Source organism: Coffea arabica, chromosome 1c, assembly GCF_036785885.1.
Source record: "Coffea arabica cultivar ET-39 chromosome 1c, Coffea Arabica ET-39 HiFi, whole genome shotgun sequence".
NCBI classification, from domain to species: Eukaryota; Viridiplantae; Streptophyta; class Magnoliopsida; order Gentianales; family Rubiaceae; genus Coffea; species Coffea arabica.
This window is the reverse complement of record NC_092310.1, coordinates 10,970,923-10,997,415: the sequence shown is the minus strand read 5'-3', so window position 1 is coordinate 10,997,415 and position 26,493 is coordinate 10,970,923. Positions and strand designations below refer to the sequence as shown.

Below are 26,493 nucleotides of genomic sequence, written 5' to 3'. Positions count from 1 at the left end.
TTCAGCAAAATGTTTTAAATACTAAAATTCTCTCTGATATTTGGATAGAACCTCAGGGACGGCTGCCCGGCCGTCCGAGGTTCATATAGAATTTAGAACATTCCTTCCGAAAACAACGAGCATATTCCCCAAATTCTCACGGCCAAAAACTGCAGAAGCAATTTGCTGACTAAATCACTCGATCTGCATTTTGAGAAATGATTTAAGTTTCTTGTTTTTCCCTATAAGATAGATCTTGTCAACTGGCTAACTATCAGTTAAGCTTCACATAGAATTTAGAACATTTCAGTTTCAGAACTAAACACGATTAGTGTTTCAAAATCTTGATTACCAAAACATTTGTTTTTGAAAGGCATTTCCAAGGATAAGGAATAAATGCCACTTTTAGCCAGAGTAGATGTGTGGATTGTGATCTCTGAACTCCTTCAACCCCCTCAGCGCTTTAAAGAATCAGAACATTGCAAACGGAATCTCTAGGTAAATGTTCATCTATTCCTTCACTCTATTTTTTCTACCATTTGTTAGTTCTTACAAGCTATGAGCAATTCTCACAAGGGTTTCATGAACACCTACCTAGCTCTTTCTAACATTGAATTATTAATATTTCAAGCCAACTTTGGATGGTGGTGGGTTTGCATTCCCTCCGCTAGTTTATTAGATAATTAATTGTGGAAATGTAGGAAGTGTTAAAGAAACAAAACCTCCTCAATCTTCTTTTTGAGGCGTTGAACAATTGAACAAATAGTGCACGTAGTTTTTCCTCATACGCTCAGATAGAAGCTGAGAGTCAAGCTCCGTCCGGACTGCAATTAGATTAAGCAATAAGCACAAATTGTCAAGATCATTCTTCTTTTTTTTTTTAATTTTTTTCCATCAAGTCAATTTTTTAGTTGAAGTTGTTAATCTCAAATGGGATGAGCCATGCAAAAGTAATTCGGGAACTGAAATAGTTTTTAGCAATTCATATAGATTTTCTATATGTAGATGGTCGGCCTTTGTTCAATTAAAACTTGGATTGAAGAAAAAAAAAAAATCTGAGACCTACATTTGAAACCTTATAGATCGATTTGAAGTGAAATTGTCAGAAACCTTAATGAAGGTTTTATAAATTATCATGTGCTATGCAAAGTAACATTTCATGCTGCTCTGAACTCGATAACCATTAATCATGACTGAATCAATGCGTCAATGAAACTAATCTTCTTTTAGTTCTAAATTAATTTGATTAATTTCATGCTTGCAAAGATTTAAGACATTAATAAACAACCTTTGGAGAATAACAGTTAAAGGATGTCATATTTGGCAAAAGTTTGTGCTGAGCAGCGTTCGATAAGTTTTGTGAGTTACTAATAATCGAAGCACAACTCAGAATAGTAACTAGAGTTGAGGCTTTATTCGAAGTTTGCACAGTTAATTTCTCAAAACTAATGAAAAATACTAAAACTTTGGTCAAATAATTACGCAAATAGTCTTTATTATGATGTAGTTTATACAAGAGGGAAGACTTCCAAATCGAGTAAAAAATTAGAGAAATGATGTCCTGATCATGTCTAGTAGTTGAAGAACTTTGATTGTTGTGTGTTTTTGTTTATTCCCAGGACTGCTAATACTTGTAGCCATGCTTTGGATCAATTTGCAGTTAAGTCAGTTAGGATAATTGAATGGGAGCGATCATTCCCATCTTGGTTGTCAGAACTAGCTAGAAAAGATATGGGGGTAGTTACCCCGTTTTGTAATTAACTCTTGTAATTTCAAGTGTTAATATATATAAAATTGGTATCGTTTGTCAAAAAAAAAAAAAAAGATCAAGCCTAGTAGTTGATAGACTCATTGACATAGACAAATAAATTTAGTCTATTTGGACTTACCAAAGAAACCTTCTGCATAAGGGTGACAATAAGTTATGTTGTATCGCGTTCGTGTAAATAAACTCATGACTTGTTTGTTATTGGATTGGCTTATCCGAAAAAGCTATTAAGCATTTTACACATAATAATTGTAGTAACACGAACCCTATAAATATACACTTTATTTTTTCTATTTATGAAACCCTTTTAACTCTTGCTATTAAAACCTTTTTAATGACAAAAATACACAACGAGTCTTCAAAGTTCAAAACATATAATGAAGTTCAAATTTCAAGGCTAATTATCAACCAAAACAAAATTTCTACTAAAATATAATAATACATAGTAATATAACATAGAACTTAAGAGTCTTCAAACTTCATGTAAACATAGTATGCAATAAAGTCTCGTAAGTACAAAACAAATGTCATAGTTTAGAGTTTTTAAAAGAAACAAAAAGTCTAATACTATCATACATAAGACGTAAAACTTGCAACTTGCAAACCTATAATGCAACCATCCATCCTACAAGCCTTCATTATTTTTTAATCTTTGAAAGAAAAGCAATAACTTGTTACTAAAAAAACAAAAATTCAAGATAATTTAATAATGTTTAATTATTATTGGATCTGCATGTCAAATTGTAGGTTGACTCAATCCACCCCATTTGCATTCATTTCTATTACAGGTTGATCCAATAATAACACACTTCTACTCTAATCGTGTTAAACCTATTAATTTCGAGTCATTTTATAGTGCCATATTAAAAATTGTTACCCCTATTCGTACAACTAATTTTTTAATTTGTTTCTTTTTGTATAACTAGGTAATTAAGCTGGTCATCAACAAATTAAGTCCTCTTAGTTTTTGTTGTCTAAGGTGGTTAATGCATTAATGGCGTTACTTATGCAAAGTATATATAGGGAGTGCTATACTTGTAATATTCCCATTGAAAGGATAGGAAAAATAAATAAATTGACCGTGATGATTTAATATTTACCGTAGCTTTCAAGCAAGCAGGAATTGTATGATGTTGTTGTTTCTTTAGGGAATTTTACTCTTTTTTAATGGTATAAATGCCATCAATATCTTGGTATTACATCGGAATAATGTCAATGAGACTAGTTTAGGACAGAAAAAGCAAGAATGTCGAACTAAACTACAGTTCCCGATCTGGACCGCACGCAGACTTATCTAATCTATTGACTTGAATTAATAATTCATTTTACATACTCAATTTTATCTGCTTTCTCTTAAGCAGGTCATTCACTTCTTTAATCAATGTACAATTCTTACTTCTATATAATTGCATTTTTGGCACGTCCAGAATATATTTGACGTGGCTTTATATCATTTGCTCATACTCATACTCACTATACTATTCGAATCCACAATTGTGTGTCACGAATCATATGATTTGACTATATCAAATTATGTATCCCAGGTCTCATTTTATACTAAGTTCCTTAAGCTCTTGCTGCTGTTTGAAGAACCAGCCGTATTGCAAACTCAATTTTACTCTTCCCTTCCCGTAGACAACTTGGTAAGCGCTCTTCTCTTGCTTTAGTCTCTTTTTCTACGTACCATTTGCTACTCCTTAGGAGGTATAAGCAATTAAACATCTTTAGAAGTAATCCATGTTATTAATTTTACCTCAAAAAAAAAAAAGAAAAAACATAAGAGGTATTTTACATATTTATCGTGACACTTGGCGCTGTTAGTATTGTTTTTTTACTAAATTTTATGCATACTTACACTTAATGTTGATATCTTAGGGGGTAAAATGCGTGTTTGAATAAATTCAATAAAATCAAATCAATTCCATGTATTAAATTATATCTCAGTCTGTGAATTTGCACACTCCTAATGTTTGAATCCGAAGTGCAAAAGTTTAACTTTTCGTAGGAAGTTCATCTGCAAATAAGGATGCTACACGAGCATATGTTATCATTGTTGATCTATCTAAACTTAGGGTAAGTATTCAATGTAAGCTAGCAGGTCTTTAGAATTGTTATTTTTCTACGTCTCATTAGTCTTAAAAATTCCATTACTATATTTATGTTTCAATATCAAGTCAATTAGTCCTTAGAATTTTCTTTTATGAAACAATGAGTTGTATACTATATATATATATATATATATATATATATATATATATATATATATATAATACTTTTAATTTGACCCGCAATTTTTACAGAATCATTCAACATAGTTCAATGAGAAGAGTCAACTTTGGATAAAATGAGTGACTAGACTAAACTGGTTCAGAAAATTAACTGAGTATTTATCTTCTAGAAATCATAATTAAAAAAATATTACATTGTTTACGATAAAAGACATGCATTCAGAATAATAAAATAATTATCTTCTAGAAATCATAATTAAAAAAATATTACATTGTTTACGATAAAAGACATGCATTCAGAATAATAAAATAATTAATTTTTAATGCTATGCCAAATTAATGCGTAAACAGTATCCTTTATTTTTCCTGGTCTATGGGACAATATCTTCTAGGCAAATTGGAAGACCAATTCTTCACTGAATATAACACAAAGAACAAACAAAATAATCTTCAATAGATCTAGTCTTGCAGCAATATTTGACACAACTTTTTTTTTTTTGTTTAAAACTAATATGAATCAAGAAATTATATGCACTGGTTAGGAGAATGACGGATAAATTGACCAAATTCTCATGCTAGAAACTGCAAAAACCCAATTATATAGTACTAATAACCTGTCTAATCTAGAAGTGAGATGCCATATCTCATAAAATTCAGCGAATTGACTAATTCTAAATACAATTTGAGAAATCAGTTTCCCAGTTGACTAATTCTAAGTGCATTTTGGGAAATAAGTTTCTTTTTTTTTTTGAAATAAGTTTCTTGTTCTCTCCTATATTTGGATCAGTTGCACTTTAGGCAGAGAATTTGAAAATTTTCAGGTTCACCCTTAGAAGAAGTTGTGTTACAAAACCTTTGTTTTTGGATGGTGATGCATTTAAGCTTTTGGTCTACCCTTTTGTCTTAGATCTTAATGATTATAAAGTTCATCAAAACACTAAACTATTCTCTCGTGATAAATTCTATTAAACACTTTCATTTTGAACAATTTGCTCCAATTAATGCACTTGTTTTGCTACCTCTTTGTCCAATAACCAATTTCTGTGGTTTGACCAAAAAAGGCACACCAAGATTGCGTAAAACTTTTTTGTCCAAGTAATTAGTGGTAACTAGTTGTTTCAATACAAACAGGTTTCTGTAGTTTGAAATGTATCTAATTGCTGCAATGTAATATTCAAAAGATCATTTGACAAGTGGACTTTGAAATTTGGATATAGAGCCTAATAAGGTGCATTTTTTTTTTTTTTGGGTGCGGAGATTGGGTCAAGTTGGAAAAAGTAGACAAACATTGGAACATGGATTTTCTAAATTAAGAGTTTTGGATGTAATCTCTTGACAAAAATGCAAAAAAATACATAGATTAATTGTTTAAGGACTAAAAATGATCATTTTTGCATAACAACTAGTGAAAATAGATTTCTAATACAAAATTGCACAATGGTTCAATAAACACAACTATTCTAGCAATGAAAATAAGAATGGAACGATTTTTCATTCACTTGAATACTTTTTCGCACTAAAGTTTGCAAAATTTTGTAATTTTCATTGCAAAACTATTTCCCGATGTGACGCGTATGATTATGGAGGAAAAATGATCAAAACCTTCTTAATTTCCACTTTCTTGGGATTGATTAGTGAAAAAGAAGTCAATCAAAGAAAGGCACACATATTTCACGAGTACAAATAGTTCAATTACTATATAGAGGACCAAAATGTTAGTCATGCACTCATGTGCTTATTTCGTAGAATAAGAAAGCAATTTTGGTGCCCGGCAACGCAAAATGGTTTCTTAAATACTCTAATCATCAACTTTTGAAAAATAATTTCTAAAAATGGAATGGTAGAATAGTTTTGCGGGTACAAGTCATTGAGAAGTTAAAACAAGAAATGAACCTTTTTAAAATTAATTGTGTAGTTTTCTTGATTAATGGTAGCAAACTTTTATAATTTTGAATTGTAAACCTATTTCATCATTCAGTTGAAAATTTCTAAGTGACATGAATTAAGTAAACTAGAAAGTCTTCCTGAAAAAATTGAAAAAAAAAACTAGAAAGTCAAATTACTTGGTACCGGTGGTTGCGTCACAATGATCATTGAGAATATAACTGAACTTGACATGTATGCTTACATTTGGCTGTTCCCTGACCAGATCCTTACATTTCCACTTGCGTGTTTGACCATCAGCTTCTTGTAACGTACCATGACTTGCATGCGTAAATAAATGAGTCTCATCTCTTGCTTTAGAACTAGAAATATTTGGAACAATTAAATAGCTTCTTCCCCATTGCAAGTTTAATTGCAAGGCTACATCTCGAGGTATGTCTTCTTAATTTGATCTATTGTGCTTGCATTCTTTTGCTTTCTACAAAATCATAAGTTGTTGTGGTTGTTTACATGATGAAATGTTGAGTGTACACAAGTAGTGAAATGCTATAGTTGTAAGACATAGTTTGAGTTGTGTTTGGATTGTATTTTCCATGATTTTTCCTAGAAAAATTACTGTAACGATTTGATGTATGTGAGGGAAAAAAATAATAGGGAAATGTGATCACGGAAAACGATATAATTAATTTTCTTTGAATTCGCTACAAATTTTTTAGTTCAATTTTGTAGAATCTATGTCTTTTTTTGAGCAAAGAAAAAGAAGACATTAGATTCTATGAAATTGAACTCAAAAATTTGTGGAGAAATGCTCATTCCATTTTGTCTAATTGTTTCCAATGTTGTTGTCTGATGATGTTAGGCAATGTTGCACTTGAAAGATGGAGGGATATCAGATAGACTAGAACAAAACTGATGATGTTAGGCAATGTTGCACTTGGGAGATGGAGGGATATGAGAAAGACTAAAACTTTTTGTTCTTTATTTTTTTTTTTTTGTTATAGTGTTTTCGCTGCTGCTTCTTGGAAAATTTGATAAATAGTCGCCAACATATTTTGAAAATTTCAATTTCTTGTTGAATATTTGAAATGGAGCCATATGGTTATGAATGTTTTAAACTCATAAGACCATATTCCCTTCTATTATATGGGTTACACGTGTGCGTTAAGAAGAGCATGATTAATTTTTGTAACTCTTTCTTAAAGTTTAGGAACTGCTTAGAAATTATTTTAAATTTTTATTTTTTTTATTGAAAATTTTAAAAATTTCATTTGTGTCCTTATATAAGTCATTTTTTGCCTCCATTCCCCAATATCCCGTTAAAAGTAGGGGTGGCAATTCCTGACACGACCCGAAAACACGACACGAACCTAATACGAAATTAATGGGTTTGGGTTGAGGTTTCGAGAGTTCGGGTCAGAATCGGGTCGAACCCGATGAACCCGAAAAAAAAACAGGTCAATTTCGGGTCAACCCGTGGTGACCTGATATGATCCGATGTGACCCGTTTATGAATTAAAACTAATTTAATAAACATAAAAATTATTTTATCTAACTAAACTAAATCATTTTTTTTTTCCAAAGGCATTAATTACTTAATCCTAAATGAATTTATTTAACTTGTGTGAAGTTAAAATTATTATATTTGGACAAATAATATATTATGTTATTTTTTACTTTTATGCTGTTTTAATTTATTTTATATTTGGTTTGGGATAAAACACTTTTATGGTGTTTAATTTATTTTAGATTTGGTTTGAAATTATTTATTTAAATTTTTATTACTTGATGATGTAATTAATTTTGTGAAAAATTGATTTTATTAGAAATTACAGTGATAAATTAATAAATTAAAATTAAGTTTCGGGTCATTTCTGGTCGACCCGCCAACCCGCCAACCCGAAATTTTCGGGTTCGTGTCAGGTACCCTGACCCATTTCGGGTTGGCGGGTCGGGTTCGGGTCAGCAGGTTCTTTGTTATACTTCAGCATCAACCCGACCCGCCAACCCGAACCCGACCTGATTGCCACCCCTAGTTAAAAGGTTAGAGAAAAAAACCTCCCAAAAAGTACCCCATTAATGCACATTTCTAAGTAGCGCCACTCCAGACTTCTTTTTTTTTTTTTTTTTTTTTTTTTAATCTTCATCTTCTTTTATGATTTATTTTTACTAGGAATTACATCTTCTTTAATGCAAATCATCATTTTAATCTGAAGTTTGAAATACACATGGCTTTGCTGGGAGTGGACAACCAATTCAACAAAACTGTGAAGACAAAACTTGTAGCGTATTTATTGGAAGAAAAGCTAAATTTGGCTATTTCGGAGGCAAACGTTTTACACATAAGGTGTGAGGAAGGGTTGCCTTTAATCGAATACAATTTTGTTATCCTTTAAAGTACTTTCAATGAACATTCAAATTAGAAAAGACTTGCAAACTTAAGCTTTAATCAGAAAATCAGTTTATTTGTTAAACCAATTTGGAATAAAAAAACTTACTTTTCTAGCATTGCAAAATAGTTAATTTTTCAATTTTGTGGTCTTCTCTAGAAAAACACTTGTTCTGCAACAGAGGAGCATGTTAAAGTACTCCTACGTTACTATTCCTAGTTTAACGAGTTAAGATAATTTTGCTTGTCACTGAGAAATGTTAAACCTGCATCCATAGTTTTAGAATCTGAAGGATTACGCTTTTGATGATATCTCACATATTGAAATAAACCGAATATTGTGTTTTTCTCGGAGGAAATAATTATAATTTGAGTATTTAGACTGGCATATCAACAGTAATACTTGTCAAGCAGATCCTAGTTTTCTTCATAATACTATTAGAGAGGCTACTTGTTAACCATATCAGATTATGATCAAGAAAGCCATGTAACATGTCGCATTTCAGTTATGTACTAATATTAGTAATTGATTTTGTGCTTGAATGTTTTAGTTGGAAGAATATGGATCCATCAGTATCAGTTGATGATTTGTTCTCAAGATTGCACCCATGCTTTCCTGTCCAAACAAGAATCGCAATAGTGGGAGCTGGTCCGAGTGGATTATCTGCTGCATATGCTCTATCCAGACTTGGTTACTGTAATGTGACAGTTCTTGAGAAATATCAATCTGCTGGAGGAATGTGTGAATCTGTTGACATTGATGGTATGACTTAAATTCACAATGTTGATGCTATATCCAAAAGTAGTGTCCTTATCAGTTCTTTAGGCATTGTAAATTGTATGTATAATTCAAGAATGTCTATTTGTCTCATAGTAAGATGCTTAAATTGACTAACCAAGATTTCATCTTCATACTGTTTGAGGCCACAGAGAATAAATGGGGAGAACTTAAACAATAGATTGATCTTTCCTGAAATTAACCTAAATGAAAATAAGAAAACAGATAACAGAAAACGAATGTAGCTGTACAGAATCAAATCTTATGTAGTTCAGATTATTAGTCCATTACATGATAAGTTCTGTCTGAATTTTTTAACGATCACTTGAAATTCATTTGCACAAGCTAAAAAGGCCATGACCATAAAACACTTGAAACTGATTAGGAGATTGCAATGATGTCTTACAGGAAGGATTTATGATTTGGGAGGTCAAGTTCTGGCTGCCAACAGTGCCCCCACTATTTTTCATTTGGCAAAAGAAACTGGGGCTGAACTGGAGGACTTGGATAAAGATATCTTCGCTCTAATTGATAGTAGAGGAGGAACAATTCGTGACATGAAATTGGTGGATGACTATGTCTCCATGATCTCTCTTACACTGAAACTTCAGGTAAGTTATGACTAGGCCACAAGAGACTAGTACAGACTACTGTTTTTAATTAGTTTGAACTACTGATTTCTGTTTATGTTTCCCTCTTTGCAGGATGAAGCGAAAGAAACTGGTCACCTTGGGGTGCATGGTGTCAGTAAAATTGCTTCAGATTTATCTCCTGCCTTTCTCAGGAATCATGGCCTAAAATCGTTTCCTAAATCAGTATCATATGGTTTCACAGCTTCAGGGTATGGATTTGTAGAAGACATGCCTTATGCTTACGTCCATGAGTTCACAAGGACCTCCATGGCTGGAAAAATCCAGCGGTTTAGAGGAGGTTACATGGGTTTCTGGCAGAAGTTATGTGAGCGCCTGCCTGTAGAATTTTGCTGGAACACTGAAGTAATATCAGTTAGGCGCAACTCAGATGGCATCATTCTTAATGTTAAAGATGAGAATGATATTGTCCAAGTTATGGAGTTTGATAAAATAATTATCTCAGGAGCTTTCCCTTTCAAAAGTGGAAAGATTTACAGATCACCTTCCACGAACCTTCCAGGTTTGTTGAACTAATAACATGTATAATTCGCTGCTGTTATTTCTTTGCATTATTTAACAGGTTTCAATTGTAGGAAGTATGAATGAGTGCCTGCACATGAGCATGCTTGAGAAGGAGTTATTCAGTAAAGTAGAAACTATCGACTATTATACCACCGTTTTGAAGACAAAGGGATTGGAGCATATTCCAAAGGGATTTTACTACTTTGAAGAATTTATGATTGATCCTGCAACTTTAGGAAACCCTGTTGCAATGCAGAGATTTTATGGAGACACGGACATTTTTCTTTTCTGGTCTTATGGAAATTCTTCTGATATCAGGGGTTCAACTGTTACTGATCTTGCAATAAATGCTGTAGAAAATATGGGAGGTCAAGTTCAGAAAGTGGTTTTGCAACGGCAATTTAAGTACTTTCCTCATGTCAGCAGTGAAGGTATGTGGGTAGATTTAAGGTAAAGATGCCTATTTCGCACTAAACATATTCTGATCTTTCCCTTCTAAAACAGATATGAAGAATGGGTTTTATGATAAGCTGGAACATGAATTGCAAGGTCAGAATAGCACATATTTCATAGGTGGGCTCATGGCATTTGAGCTAACAGAAAGAAATGCATCCTATGCAATGGCTCTAATGCGGAAGCACTTTGCAAGCAATACTCCTGTGCCAGATTTTCCATATGTTAAGGCATGAGATTCCACTTCACTTCGTATACAGCTTCATATTCTAGAAGTTTCAAATTAGCCACCAATTATGCTGACTTGAAGCTTGTTCTTTGCAGAGACTACTTCCATTGAAATCAAATAGGCTGGCATTAGCTTGTAAGCCATCAATTGAATTCCCTGGGATACAATTTCCAGATCTCCCTTCCCTCAACAGCTATTTGAGACACTGGGCAACTCATACTGTTACTCAAGATAAGATTCTTTACACATGGATCAATGAAAAAGGAGACAAGGTAGCTCAGAGAACATTTAAAGAAATGGATACAAATGCTTCAGTCATTGCCTACAAGCTCTTAACAAGCCAAAAGCCAACTATCAATCCTGGTGATAAGGTTCTCTTAGTCTATCTCCCTGGCCTTGATTTCGTTGATGCCTTCTTTGGGTGTTTGAGAGCTAGAGTTGTCCCTGTACCTGTCATTCCTCCTGATCCTCTGCAAAGAGGAGGACAAGCACTTCTCCATATCAGCAACATTGCAAAAAGGTGCAATCCAGCTGCAATCCTATCAACTTTTAGTTATCATCTCACTGTTCGTGCAGCTTCTGCAAAGAACATGATTTTATTGAATGGGAAAAGCAAATCCTCTCTTCACTGGCCCAATCTTCCATGGCTTCACACTGATGCTTGGATCAAGAAATCCATAATTTCTGCAGAATATAATGACATGGATGATCTCAGTGAACCTAAATCAGATGAGTTGTGCTTTCTTCAATTCACATCGGGTTCCACTGGGGAAGCAAAAGGAGTCATGATCACTCATGGTGGGCTAATCCATAATGTGAAACTTATGCGAAGAAGATACAGGAGTACATCAAGGACCATACTTGTAAGCTGGCTGCCTCAGTACCATGATATGGGACTGATTGGTGGACTTCTTACAAGTATGGTTAGTGGGGCATCTGCCATTTTGTTCTCACCAATGACATTTATCAGGGATCCACTGTTGTGGTTGCAGGTTATCAGCACAAATCATGCAACTCATACTGCTGGACCAAACTTTGCCTTTGAACTTCTTGTTCGAAAATTAGAATTGAACAAGGTACAGAATTTTGATTTGTCCTCCTTAGTTTTCCTCATGACTGCAGCTGAACCAATTAGGCCGGCTACTTTGAAACGATTTATTGAGCTGACTCAGGCTTTTGGACTCTCCCAAGAGGTAATGGCTCCTGGATATGGCTTAGCAGAAAATTGTGTATATGTGTGCAGTGCATATGGAGAGGACAAGCCAATTTTGGTTGATTGGCAAGGACGTGTTTGTTGTGGTTATTTCAATCCAAATGATAAGGATGTGGATATCAGAATTGTAGATCCTGAGACAGGTAAAGAGCTTGAAAAATCAGAAAATGAAGGGGAAGTTTGGGTTAGTAGTTTGAGTTCTGGAGTTGGTTACTGGGACATGAAGGAGCTAAGTGAAACAACATTCAGAAACAAGCTTGACAACCACTCAGGAAAGCTATACCTGAGAACTGGAGATCTGGGGCGAGTTATTGAAGGCAAATTATTCATTACTGGAAGGATAAAAGATCTAATCATCATCGCTGGACGAAATATTTATTCCTCAGATATTGAGAAAACAGTTGAGAGCTCATCTGAAATTCTTCGTCCTGGCTGCTGTGCTGCTGTTTCTGTTCCAAGTGAGATCTTATTGGCAAAAGGCATATCTGTTCCTGATGTTTCTGACCAGATTGCCTTGGTTGTCATTGCTGAGGTTCGAGAAACTAAGTTCTCGTCACAGGAAGTTGTTAAGAAGATTGAGACCCGTGTGGCAGAAGAACATGGTGTCATTGTCGCTGCAACTGTACTGATCAAGCCAAGGTCCATTAGCAAAACTACATCAGGAAAGATAAGGAGGTTTGAATGTGCCAAAAAGTTCATCGATGGGACATTGAGTGTAATAGTTGAGCCAGCAAGTAGAGACAACAAATCAACTCCTAAGTCTAAAAGAAATTCATCACATCCTCAAAAAACAAGAGATCTTTCTTCAACAATGGGTACTGTCAGTAAAAAAGACATTATAGAATTTCTCAAGGGGCTGCTATCCGAGCAGACTGGAATTTCTAGTGCTAAGATCTCCACCACTGAGAGTCTGGTATCCTATGGTGTTGATTCCATTGGTGTGGTACGAGCAGCTCAAAGGCTTTCAGATTTTCTTGGAGTTCAAGTTGGTGCAATCGACATTTTTACTGCAACTTGTATTGAAGACTTGGCGAATTTTGCTGAAAATCTTTTAGTCAAATCCCGCTCTATTCCTACTTTGCCTGGTTCTACCTTGCCTGGTTCAACTGCTACACAAACAGTACCAAACCGAGCTGAAGTGGATTTCAAAGTTTCAGAATCACAAAAGTTGATTATTTGGATAGCCCATCTTATTGCTCTTGCTTATATTTCCTTGTTGCTGACATGTCCTGCATACTTGTCAGTTCGTGGTTATACAGTTCTTGTCTCTTGGACACGTCCATTACTTCAAAGAACTCCTCTGATTGGATACTTAATTTCCCTTGCATTTGCTCCTCTATCTTGGATATTCTGCATTTGCTCGACCTGCTTCTGCATAGCATTGTTTGGGAATTCAGTTTTGCAGCCAAATTATTGGTTGTCTCCAGAAATTTCAATTTGGTCTCTGGGATTTGTTAAATGGTGGTCACTTTACAAGGCTCAAGAAGTTGCTTCAAAAGTTTTAGCAGTACACTTGAGAGGAACAGTTTTCTTAAATCACTGGTTCAGGATGCTTGGAGCTAAGATTGCAACATCTGCTGTGATTGATACTATTGATATCACAGACCCATCTTTAGTCTCTATTGGAGAAGAAGATGTTATTGCGGAAGGTGCATTGCTTCAAAGTCATGAGGTGAGAAATGGAATCCTGTCATTCTCTCCAATCCGAATTGGCCAAAAATCCTTTGTCGGTCCTTATGCTGTAATTCAGAAGGGAAGTACTATCGGAGATGGTGCTGAAGTGTTTGCCCTGCAGACATACGAAGGCAACGGAGATTTTAAGAACTCAAGTGCCAATGTGGTCCAGAAGGTAAGTAAAACCTACAAGCATAAGGTTTAAACTTTATTGCAAATGTGATTGCTTTTATGGAATTGCCTTGATTATTTTGCATTCTTCTTATTCACTCAGAACTACTTGGCAATCTAAGAAAAGACATCTTATTTTTCCATTCAGCTTTTCTGTTTATGCTGGATCTGAATTCACATTTGGTACAAATACAGCTAACCTTTCAACTTCTTGTGCGAGTAATTTCATTAGTCATACCAACAAATTGGAAGTTCCTGTTAAGAAAATCTGTCGTAGTTAATTAAGCTATGAATGGATCTAAAGCGTAGAGAAGCTTTTGATGTTTCATTTTAGTTACTATAGATGCTTTTTACTTTTTAATAAGGAATGCTCAGCTTACAAAATACAATTCAGACCCTAGACACGCATTATGTAAAGCAACATATCATGCAAGTCACTTTAATGAAATCAACACAATCCGAGTGTTTCATTTAGGACATTTTGACTAGACACCTCAATCGTTTATTACCAATATTCACAGAGAACATTTTGAGCAGACACCCGAGCTCGTGTCTCAGCCTTCCATATCACTTGACATTTCAAATTTTTTATTTGAAGCCTGTAGGTATTCTAGTTTCTTCACCTTGCTTCTTCTGTAGGATTTAGGTCTTTCTTTAATTATGTGGATTTGTTCTTTTGGTAAACTTTTTACTTTTTCCCAACAGATATGCAAAATCCAGAAATCTACTTGTTTCATGAACTGAACCTTGGATTGACTTTGATTACTATTATTTTGGTTTGATTCTATTGGCAACTATGAACAAAAGAACCAAGTTTATAATGGCCTTTTCTTAAAGCATATCCTATACCGTATCTTCTTTGTCATGTTGCCAGCAGATATACACATGTTATCCTGATGACATAATGGCAGAAAATGTTGGAGAGATAGATTGACTTTACTGTGACAACAAACATTTCTGGATAAATAGATTTGCCAAACTAAATATCCATGTTTTTGCGTTCTCGTCTATTGACTTCTTTTATGAATGTTCCATTTGCATTATATTCTCGGCAATGTTTTTTGAAACATATGAATCTCAATTCTTGAGAAACTCAAATCATCTAAGCACAGATGCCATGGGCATGAAAGATTATCTCATGTTGTCTAAAGTAAGAATATGGATCAAAAATCCAATTTTTTTCATTTGGGATACATAAACTGACCTTTGTGTTTTCTACATTCATGATGGCTTTAGGGAAAACTGTGTGAAGAAACCATAAGAAAGCCTTCCGGAAGTGAGTCTACCATTCAGTTTTTGGGTATCTACATGGTTAGTTGTCTTAGCAGCTTATCAGCAGCCATTATCTATTTATTCTACATTTGGATTTTTGAGAAGGATATTTCACTTGACCACTTCGGATACTTTTGCATTTGTGGGGCTTTTCATTGGTTGCCTTATACAATGGTGGCCTATGCAGCTATTTTCGACAGTGCCCCTTCAAACCCAATCATTTCTGCCTTTTTAGTTGCTGCTGGTTATGCAGCTCATGGCTTTATCCTGAGCATCTTCACTGGCATCTTGAGTTCTTATCTTCAAAGAGGAGAAGCAAATGAAAAATATCTTAGCTCTTGGTTTGCTCACCGATTGAATGTTGCTTGCCATGTAAGATTCGCCAAGTTCCTCTCAGGAACAGAGGCTTTTGCCATGTATTTGCGTCTTCTGGGAGCAAAAATTGGTCAGAACTGTTCCATCAGATCCATTAACGCTGTTTTAGATCCAAAATTGATCTCAATCGGTGATGGTGTACATTTGGGTGACTTCAGCCGGATCACTCCAGGATATTACTGCCAAGATGGATATACTTATGGAAAAATTGAAATACAGGAGAACTCAGTTCTTGGGAGTCAAAGCCTCATCCTCCCTGGTGCTGTGGTTGAGAGAGATGTAATTCTTGGTGCAATCTCAATTGCTCCCAGCAATACAGTTCTTCAGAGAGGTGGTGTATACTTAGGGTCGCAAGCTCCAGTAATGGTCAGAAACATCATGTATTCCTTGGATGAGAGGATAGAAGAGATGGATGTGAACTATAAGAAAGTTCTAGGAAATCTTGCTGCAAATTTAGCTGCCACAACCCTGAAAGTAAGATCAAGGTACTTCCATCGGATTGGCGCAGCTGGAAAGGGATCACTTGTTTTCTATAAAACCATACCAGGCTTCCCAAACCATAAGATCTTCTCTCCTGGAAGGTGTTACCCCATAATTATCCGCCACAGTAACTGCTTGAGTTCTGATGATGATGCTAGGCGCGATCCACGTGGTGCAGCAATAAGGATCCTGTCAGAAGGAAAAAGTCCTTTACTTGATTTGACGCTGAAAACAGGCAAGGCGTTCCACGCTCGTACAATAGGTGATTTTGCTACCTGGCTCGTATGTTCAGCTGCTGCACGAGAAGAGCATGTAAAACATGCTCCTCATGTACGGGATGCTATGTGGGGATCTCTTCGACAGCCAGACTCTTATGCTGAACTTCATTACTACTCCAATTTCAGCAGACTATTTAGATTCGAGAATGGACAAGAAATGTATGTCAGATTCAAGTTGAGGCCCTTCAACAAGAACATCGCTGAGGACTCGGGCAAGGTGGAGCCTATGGGTATACTTCCACCCGATACTGGTTCAATCCCTAGAGATGAGAAAGACACTCGCCCCCTACTCTTTTTAGCTGAAGATTTCCAGTGTCGCGTGAATTCTCCTGACAAGGTCCGTTACGTTCTTCAGTTGCAAATTCGGCCTGTTCCTGAGGATGCAAGTATAACTGAGATTGCACTAGACTGTACCAAGCCATGGGATGAAACTGAATTTCCGTATATGGAGGTGGGAGAGATAATTATTGATGAAATGCTGACCAAGGAAGAATCGGATGGCCTGGAGTTCAACCCATTTTTTCGATGTCACGAAGTGGATGTCATCAGGGCTACATCTTACAATCAAAGTGCCTCACTTGATCATGGCCGTTCAGTAGTCTATGAGATATGCCAACATTTAAGAAACAGCAAGCCACTTCCAGAGACATGGAGGATTTTCCTGGATCGAACTGATGTTAAACTGGATTTCTCAGGCTGTCCCATGGCAGCGAGGTTAGAGAAAAAGGAATTGAGCAAAGTGACATTGGCTAGAACCTGGTACACAACATTGTGGCTTATGTCTGTTCAACCCCTGCTGCAAATTTTCCTGCCATATTTTCTCTTGGGACTAGTGATCAATATCCCATTTAACAGCATCTTTTCAATAAATGAAAGCAAGAAAATCTGGGTGTTGCCTTTGTTCTGGGTTTTCTCGGGACTTTTAGGTGGACTTTTATGCACTCTGACCAAATGGATTCTGGTAGGGAAGAAGGAAGAAGGTGAAACTGTTCTGATCTGGAGTAAAGCTACCTATATGGACACCATATGGCAGGCTATAAGGACTTTAGTTGCAGAATATTTGATGGGAATGACAAGTGGATCGTTTCTGTTTGGGATTTGGATGAAAACTCTGGGTTCAGAAGTTGCTTGGGACCAAGGAGCATACGTAGACAGCACAGAAGCTTTGCTCAATCCTGAAATGGTGAAGATAGAAAAATACGGTTCTGTAGAAAGAGAAGCTTTGCTCTTTGGACACATCTATGAAGGTGAAGGAGGCAAAGTGAAGTATGAAAAAATTGATATTGAAGATGGTGGGTTTGTAGGAAGTAGAGCTGTGGCCATGCCTGGTGTGACTGTGGAAAGTGGGGGAAAACTTAATGCTCTCTCCTTAGCCATGAAAGGAGAGATTGTCGGGTAAGAGATCCCCGAGCTGTGGAATGTGATGAAATTTGAGTTTCACATACAACAAAAATGCTGCAGATGTTATTACGCAGCAATAGAGGAGGCAAAATTGAGTTGGCACTCCCATCTTTGTAACTTCTACCAATAAAGAATCAACTAATCTATTTCATTCGAAATTCAGGGTTCAAAGTTGAAATAGGTTTAATACAGCAACGTCATTTCCCTGACTTTGATAATGGATTGGGATAGAGTACCTATCTAATATACCTTGGAAGTTTGAAGTAAACTCAATACATGTCTGGATAAGTAAACAAGAAGACTACCTGTAAGAAAGGAGAAAAGTTCCTCATCCCTTAACGCAGGGATTTGTATAAAATAATCTATTGGAAAAGTCTGAAAACAAATACAGGACTCTGGAAATCAACAAATTTACTTTCTCCTTCCAGTGTTTGTATATAGATATTTTCCCTGGGTTCCTCATTCACTCCGCTTTGTGTGGCATATTCCAGAGCCATTTCATAGTCCACCTGGAAAAATAGCGTTAGTCAAATGGAACCAAAGATGAGAAATCATGTTCCAAAATAAAATTAACGTCTAACACAACATAGGGAGATTGAGAATTTCTAGGCATCAAAAGTTAAATTACAGGCATCAGATAGATGCTTTTGATATCGCAGGAAACAAAACTAGTGATATCAGCTGCTTCACATGCTTTGCAGCCAAAAGAAAGGGAATAACCCTTGTATTTTCTCACAACTGAACATTAAGGGCTGATAAATAAAATCTATCCAGCTATTAATGGATGTTTTTCCATAGATATTGGCTAGCATGTAGCAATCAAAATAATCACATGAAAACAAACAGAGCACAAGAAAATAAACTGGCATTCCACCAGTTAGAAAGAAATTTTTTTATGTTTTTGGAAAAAGGCCAGTAGTTCAAGGTGCTTGTGTACCTTCAATATATATATATATATATATATATATATATATATATATAGGCTTAACGTATATTCATGGAAAAGCTAAAGGAGTAGTCATGAAATTTTTCATACTGATCTTTGACTCTTAGCATTGGATCATTTTTTTGGAGAACTGAAACGGAAGAGGTGGCCAGAAAAGACAGGTTGAAAAAGAAATTTTGCCAGGAAAAAGGAAAAATCAAGTATATAGTAAATGTTTATGTTTTCGAACCAAATAAACTATGCACAGGAAAATAAATTAAACAATAATTGACCATTGTCAAGCCAGAGAGACAACATAAGATAGACAAACAAGAAAAATGCTTATGCCTATTTGAACAGAACTAGAGGACAATAATATAAATCAGCTCACCTGTTCGACATGCTGTGCAAGCTTTTCACCAAGTGTTTCTCTTGTAATTATATGATTTGAAACCTTATTCAGAACTTCTGCATCCTCATTAGCATAACGCTTCCTTTTAGATGCATGCAAATGTGACATCTCTTTCAGAACGTCGTATATGGCACCTGTAACATTAGGAATATACCTGCAGCCAGCAGAGATACAATTCAGCTTAGCAAGTACAGTTAAGATTAGTTACCATTCAACCAAATGACGAACTTGCTCAAATTTCGCTTCCTCTCCTGCTGCTCCCGAGCCTGAATTCTTTTAAGGATCTTGGATTTCAGTTGAGTACAGCACTGCTGAATGGATGTCTGTTTTTATAATAGTGTGAGGCCCCAAAGAGTTTCTGACCACTGCAAATAGTATTCTTACAATTTAACCTATACCTTAACAGCAGCAGCTATCTCACTTATGTCATCTCCAATGTATTCCTTCCCGGTCCCTTTAAAAGGTATTTTGGTGCTTACAATGCTGACAAATACACCAATCTTGTCCTGCACCTGGTTTATTTTGTAGCTATTCCAACTGAAAAACAGAATTCAAACCAAATTTTGGCTAAAACATTATAACTTATTCCTTTCTACACATCTTTCAGTGGGAAAGGAAAAATGCCCAAAATTATGAACTTATCCTTTTCTACATTAATATAGCAAAAAAGAGATATACTACAACCAAGAAAAATGTCTAAAAATTATAGCTTATCTTACTTAATTCTCTTCAAAGCAGTTCGAGTGACAACATCAGCACCTTGCTCGAACAGAAGTGGAATCCGGTTAGCAAATCGGAATATGTTCACACCCTATAATAACCAGGTTTATGTAAAGTTTAAAAAAAACACACACACACACATTCATGTTTACTTAGAAAGGGTCAACTGGTCCAGTAACTTGGAAAATAATCGATCGAGAACCAACAAAATTGCTGTTCAACGTACTAAGGGACAAGATATCATACAATTAAGAAACTAGATATGTTCAATAGATTGGCAAGCTACTCTTTGATCAAATCATAAAAAAGAACTTGATAGAGCATCAATTTGGAAGAGAGCTAAGGTTTCTATTGACTTCAAACAAGGGCATGGGGATGCATTAATGTAGCCAAAATCTATTGCAACATAATTAAGCCGATCTAGAAAAGTGGAGGGTCTGTGAAACCCAAAGTTATGGGAGATAACTGATGAAAATTATATACGAATTTCCAAGTCCTGGTTTTGTCTATGTCTGAAGGTTTCTAGCATATTTAACCCCTATCAAATGACATCAGTTGAGACTTGAAGTAATAGAGTTTATGCTTTTAGTATCTCATAGCCATGCCAAGTTGTATAACCCAAAGAGTATCATATTTCTACATTGATCTCCATCAAGATTTTCTAATGATCATGCTGACCTCACTAAGAATTTACACACATTTGCAATCCCTTTTTCTTTTTGGGGGTGGGGGTGTTGGGGGAGGGAGAGAATTCTGTTGTTGGCAATCCAAAAAACTTTCTTGCAAGTTAAAAGTTGTTCATGTGATCAATAGACGTTCTTTATAAATTCTGAAATTAAACCTACAAAATTGACAGACAGAAGACCATAATGGTCAGTTCAAAACATTGATGGCTGAGAACCTACAGCTTCAAAAAAGTTTGAGAGCAAATCCAGGTGAACCTCGGAGAAGTCAGAGGAGATCACACAAGCTTATCCTCTTAGTATGCACTTTAACTTTGGACTTCATTGTAAAGGAAAGGAGTGGAAAGATTAAAAGATTTGTAGGAATAGAGTTTCATCAATCACTCTTAAAAATTGTCATCACTGTTCTGTTTTCTTTGACTTGTGCATTCTTTTTACAAGGCAAGGACGGATAAAGACGAAGGTAACGAACAATAAATTTTTAAAAGATCCCCTTTCTTCTCCTCAAGGAAAAAGGTTAACTGAATTACTGAAGAACTTGGACACAATATTTGAGATTGTTTTTCATCATTCTGGTTTTCAGTATTACATTGGGCTCATTGTAGTGTGCTTGTGGACATGATGAAATAGCCGTTTCTAACATCAATATTTCAGGCATTGTAATACTTTCCCTCACAGATCAAATCTTAACTGGACTACTACAAACAGATTAAGGAACTTGCTACTCTACTGTGCTTGATCCATGTTAACCAAGTCTCAGAGACCAGACGGTTGAACTCCCATTTACCCATTAGTCAATGCAATGCTGGTGCAACTTTTGAGAGACCAATTGAAAATTTCAGCTTGAACTTTTAGAAAATAAAACAGGTTGATTATATCATCCTAGCAAGATATATCACCATTTCTCAAAAATCAGGATTATTTGATCAGAAATATAAAGCAATTTGCCGCATTTACAGTCATGAAAAATTTTCAATGTGTGGGTAAACCACTAGTATACTCAATTTCATGTTCCAAACACAATATTTGGATAACATCATGAAAACAAAAGTGGACCAGATTATACATGTATTACCAACAATCAAAAATAGAAGAGATCAAGAACTAACTTGCTTAACATCTTTTCCACCAACACTGACTCCAGCTTCGACAAGAAAGGGGTGGCCTTCAAATACTTGAGCACTGAGCAAGTTGCAAACCCACTGTTCAACTTCCACTTTTATATCTTAAAAGTCAACAAAAGTAATATTGATTTAGAAATGCAGCTAAAAGGTACAACCTTCCTGAATAAGTAGCAACCATGTCTGGATGTAATTCCTTGATAATTCCCAAGCGCAAGTTGTATTCCCCTGCAGGACTAAGACACTGCAAAAGGCAGAAATTGGAATAATTTACAAACAAAATAATTGAAAAATCAGCCAGAAACATATTGTTCTAAATAACAAAAGCAAGAGCAAAGGTGTGTTCTTTGACAAATGGATGAACCTACATCACCACTTGGATCATCAAACTTGGCTTGACGAAACAACTGATGGATACGAACTATTTGCTGCGAAGTCAGTGACTTGACCAGCATTTTGTGACTGAAATCTGGTCCCATTTCCCCTAAAATTAAAATGCTAGATATATCAGTCACCTTTTTTTTTTTTCATTTGTGAAGGAACTCATGAAGATCTCATCATATACTCATCAGTAACTGAATATCCATTTAAAAGATACCAAAACATGTTCATTCAAGAGTTACAGAATCAAGAAAATATACACCATGGAAGGAACTGATTCGTACCAGTTCAACTAACCAAAGTTCACTGTCATCCAAGGCATTCATCTTCAGAATATACATTTCTTTTTAACTCTTTTAATAAAATTTTTCTTAAGCCGTACATATATGAACAGCGGCCAATGAATATATTCGGCACAGTATAAACTTAAAGCAATTATACTCATAGATAACCCTTTGATTACATCACCATATATGTGTGTGTGTGTACACAGTATGCATGTGGGTTGTAAGTATATTAATTTCAAAGGTTGTACTCATAGTTAACTCACTCTCTCTCTCTCTCTCTCTCTCTCTCTTTGTGGTATGTATTTATACATATATATTTACATATGAATATCTGTTTCAGCATGATTTAGCCAACATAAATCTGCTCGCACTTTCACCAACCCGTGGAAGACACCAATTCACCAGATATTGTACAATAACATGAGCATTTTTGTCTTCTCAGTTGTATAATCAGACATCGAGGAATCAAGTTTGTCTTACCAATTAGTCGCTCAGCATGAGATTTACTAATGTTCACAAATTCATGCTGAAGGAATTGCAAGAGATTCTGCTTCGAAGTCTCTGCAATAAGACGCTTTATCAGGAGCAAATCAACAGCTGATGGATGGTACTTGGTCTCAAGAGGAACCGGAGGCATTATGTCTGTCCTTCTCGCAAATTTTACCGTCACATTTTTACTTTACAAAAATTGAAGAAATTATTAAATCAGTGATATGAATCTCAAAAAACAAAAAACTGCATCTCTTTTAAGTGTGTCTGCATGTATGCATGAATCTATACATGTATGTGCCCATAAGTGTGTTCGTGTATGTTTGAGAAAGAGTGAAAGAGCATACTCTGGTGCATCTGACAGAAATCTGAAAAGAAACTCAGCATAGGGTGTTATAACAGCCATTTGACGCATGTAGTGCAAAATCTTGGACTGCAACAAAGTAAAAAACAGTTAGCATGAGAGGCAAAGTGTACATAGTTCCAATTGGCCATCTTTCCACACCTCAACCCCAATACAATAGGATAAAAGAAAAATGACAGAGCAGTCTCACTTAGAAAATTGAAATGTTTCTGAAGGGTAATTGCAAGTGCATGTATTGTGCTCAACTTGAATTAGATCCAAAGCATATGAATTACTTCACCTAAGAAATACATACACGATATGTTGTCCAATTCCCCTCAATAACTATCTGAATTTCAGCTCCATGCCACCGCTCCTTCTTGTCTTGTTTTTCATGTACATGAATGTGAGGGATGTTCCTAGCAAAAGATTAATCACAATAGTGTACTATATTGTCAAAGTAAATACAAAATATAGACATGTCAGGTAATGATAGCCCAAATTGCTGGAAATTAGAGAACATTGTACCTATGAATATCTATGTCTAGCCTGCAAAATGAAGTATAATTTTGGCCCTTCATTGATGATGTGATTTCAATGGGAAGTCCTGTACTCATCTTGGACCAAATTAGGGCCTGCCAATGTCAAAACATACATCAATTTCTATATCAATGAATGACAGAATTAGCTCAAAATCATTTACAACTAAACAGACATGCAAAGGCAAGTCCAAAATACTTCATAAACTCCACTTTTTAGCAATTACTATTGTCTTCAAAACAAAAGCAACAGACAAAGCCATAACCATATTGAGCATAACTTACAACCTTTAGATGAAACATGGTAAAGGAAATGGCTCAATGCCAAAAATTCAAACCTACCATCTTAGCACCAAGACCAAATTTCCCACGAGTCTGCTTCAAGCCATATTTTGTCCCAGACAAAACTGCATAAGTATATATAACTCTTTTAAATCCAAAATCATGCAGGCATTATGGGAAATTAGATCTCACATCAGGAATTTTACCCAGCAGCATAGGCAACTAGCAGTAAAACAACAGAAAGAGGGAAGGAGGGAGGGAAGGGGAGAGAGAGAAACTCAAACGGATTCACAAGAGTTTGCTGCATAAGATACAAAACATAATGTGTATACCTCGTCCAAACATATTGGGGATATCATCATGGGGCATCCCTTTTCCATTATCCTGGATAAGATAGAATGAACTTTCAGTGGAGCCTTGCCACAATCAGTTCTACAAAGTTCTATGTACATCATAAAAGATAGATCAATGCATATGGCTCTTTACATGATAATGAAAACAGAAAAAGGCTGTAGCAGCTCAATACTTTTGCATCATACCTTACAAGTCACCCTATAGTATGAGGTTTCACCACGACCCCTCATGGCCTTTGAAGCAACTGGCTCTTTCACTTTTTTTCCAAGATTAGCATTCTTTGCCTGGATCTCCTGAATGCGAGCTTCCTTGGCAAGTCGTTTCTAAAAATCAAAGACAATATGACATTATTTCAGTGGACAATATTTTAGTGGCAAGCAAGTTTCATCGTTCATGCTATGAAAAAAAAACCATATAAACTATTCTGATTGCTTGGACCAAGTGCAAGTTTTCCTACACAGAACTCCTTAAATTGATGCTAAGTTCGCATACACACCTCTCGAGCCTTGGCCGACTCAAAATCATCATATAGCTCTTCATCAACACGTTCATGTTCAGCAAGCCCAATCATGGAATTGAATTTGCTTCTCACTATCTCTTCACTAGAACGGTCAAAAGCTCAGATCAAAATCAATTTGCAAAATAATTAAGATTATTTGTTTCCAATTTTGTCAAGGAAATCCGAAAAAAGATGTTCAGTAAGCTCACATCGTTATTTCAACAATAGGAAGCTTCGAGATTGACTCTGCAGAATCAAGCGCATTTTCAACAAGCTCTCTTACAGTTGTGTATAAACATTTTCCCGGCTGAATAAAATAAACAAATTATCAAAATCCATTCAAGTCGTTAAACAAAAATGCAGAACACCTTACCCCGTTCAATAATTACTTCAAAACTGATTATTATCCCTTTCTTTCATTTGTTTCTGGAGCTAAGTTTCTACTAATTCACAAATAAATGATTCCAATCACCGCTCTTCCTTCCCATCCAATATCAAATATTTTCTATCTCCGCCTAAGTACGAAGAAACACACAAACATAACAAAAACAACAATCATACAGCAAAATACCAAACAAGCACGCTTAAACTCAACACGAACTCTCCAAATGCAGGGTTTTCAAACACATTGCGGATCATTTCATTCTACCACAAACCTTCGAATTTCAGCTGAATGCATCTCCCTAATCTGAAATTGACATCTCCGTCCACACTTCTCACCAAAATTACAATTACACAAACACAGGCATGCACTGCCACTCTCAGATTGTGTCTGTGTGAAAATGAAATACCCTATTATAAGTAAATGAACTTACATTGTCAAATCCAGCAATATTCTTATTATCTGCAAAAAACTCAGCTGGAGACTCTGCATAAATCCCACCAAAAAAAAAAACAACAAAAAGAGAAGAATCCCTTAAATTAAAATTAAAATCAAAATAAGATAAAATCATCACCCAGAAGAGAGAAAAACTCGAAAAAAAAAAAAACACACGCACACACACACACACACACACACACAAAATAATGGTTGAACTTACTCTGTTTGAGCACGCTATCTTTGGGTTTTCTGGGAGTCTTTGATTTGGATTTCTTTTTTCCTTCTGGGCTCTCACTACTTTCTCCAATCTCCATTAATTCTAGAAATTTTCCTTCCTAAAAATTCACCTGAAAATTTTGAAATTGAAAATACAGAGTCTTAAATTTTCCTTTTTATGCTTATGGCTTGTTTGATAACAGGCTAGGGTTTATCAGTTATAACTGATTTTGGGAATTTAAGGGAATTACTAAGGTGCCTCGCATCTGTTTTGCTAGTGATGGTATTTTTGCTTCTTTGAAAGAGCCGATGATTGATCTAGAATCTGGGCCCCGTTATCGAAGGGTTTAAATGGTCCTATAGAGGAGGATATCTAAGAGCCGTTGGATGGAATTTTTTTGTCATATTTGACGGTCAGCAAGTTGAAAGGAAATGATTGACTAAGGTGAAGGAGACATCCGAACTTCTCCTTATTGCAATGCATTAGTCCATCTCCCGCCTTTTCTTTTCATCTCTTTTTTCCTTTTGTTTTCATCTATTTTCCTTGAAATGAATTTCTTTTTCGAATCAATTTTTTTAAGCAGCATCATTATAGCATTTTTTTTATAACAATTAATAGGCATAAATCATAGTTATTAAACCCGGCCCAACAGTTCAACTAGTCAACCCGATGAACCGGCCATGAAACTGAGTCGGGTG

At 35.5% G+C, this 26,493-nt stretch overlaps 2 protein-coding genes across 5 annotated transcripts; one reads left to right on the top strand and one right to left on the bottom strand.

The window, feature by feature from the left end:
* LOC113714645 (uncharacterized) lies at positions 1-17,881 on the top strand. Its single transcript, XM_027238656.2, has 9 exons — positions 1-477; positions 3,292-3,390; positions 8,797-9,008; positions 9,432-9,634; positions 9,728-10,175; positions 10,249-10,608; positions 10,682-10,860; positions 10,955-13,921; positions 15,154-17,881. The coding sequence occupies exons 3-9, from the start codon at positions 8,807-8,809 to the stop codon at positions 17,719-17,721; spliced, it is 6,927 nt and encodes a 2,308-aa protein (XP_027094457.2). The 5' UTR covers positions 1-477; positions 3,292-3,390; positions 8,797-8,806; the 3' UTR covers positions 17,722-17,881.
* On the bottom strand, positions 17,851-26,191 carry LOC113714718 (DNA topoisomerase 6 subunit B-like). Of its 4 annotated transcripts, XM_072057201.1 has the most exons (19): positions 25,799-26,187; positions 25,574-25,626; positions 24,968-25,065; positions 24,756-24,861; positions 24,445-24,582; positions 24,238-24,289; positions 23,966-24,030; positions 23,613-23,719; positions 23,401-23,503; positions 23,089-23,174; positions 22,733-22,929; positions 21,953-22,068; positions 21,743-21,828; positions 21,573-21,645; positions 19,780-19,871; positions 19,459-19,597; positions 19,289-19,383; positions 19,040-19,214; positions 17,851-18,232 (listed from the first exon to the last, which is right to left on the bottom strand). In XM_072057201.1, exons 1-19 carry the CDS (start codon positions 25,890-25,892, stop codon positions 18,086-18,088), a joined length of 2,022 nt encoding a protein of 673 aa, XP_071913302.1. In that variant the 5' UTR covers positions 25,893-26,187; the 3' UTR covers positions 17,851-18,085. The 4 variants fall into 4 exon arrangements, with proteins under 4 accessions (XP_071913302.1, XP_071913341.1, XP_071913384.1 ...); XM_072057240.1 differs by lacking the exon at positions 19,780-19,871 and having other exon boundaries at positions 21,573-21,665; positions 25,799-26,191; XM_072057283.1 differs by lacking the exon at positions 25,574-25,626 and having other exon boundaries at positions 25,799-26,188.
* Positions 26,192-26,493: the final 302 nt, after the last annotated feature.

What these genes read in the sequence shown, in the direction of transcription:
- LOC113714645 (XM_027238656.2), top strand. Translation starts at nt 8,807, where the DNA reads ATGGATCCATCAGTATCAGTTGATGATTTGTTCTCAAGATTGCACCCA. An exon ending in TGAATCTGTTGACATTGATG is followed by an intron (nt 9,009 to 9,431) that starts GTATGACTTAAA and finishes GATGTCTTACAG; the next exon opens with GAAGGATTTATGATTTGGGA. An exon ending in CTCTTACACTGAAACTTCAG is followed by an intron (nt 9,635 to 9,727) that starts GTAAGTTATGAC and finishes CCCTCTTTGCAG; the next exon opens with GATGAAGCGAAAGAAACTGG.
- LOC113714718 (XM_072057201.1), bottom strand. Translation starts at nt 25,892, where the DNA reads ATGGAGATTGGAGAAAGTAGTGAGAGCCCAGAAGGAAAAAAGAAATCC. An exon ending in ATATTGCTGGATTTGACAAT is followed by an intron (nt 25,066 to 25,573) that starts GTAAGTTCATTT and finishes TATTTTATTCAG; the next exon opens with CCGGGAAAATGTTTATACAC. An exon ending in GTTGCTACTTATTCAGGAAG is followed by an intron (nt 21,646 to 21,742) that starts GTTGTACCTTTT and finishes CAACTTGCTCAG; the next exon opens with TGCTCAAGTATTTGAAGGCC.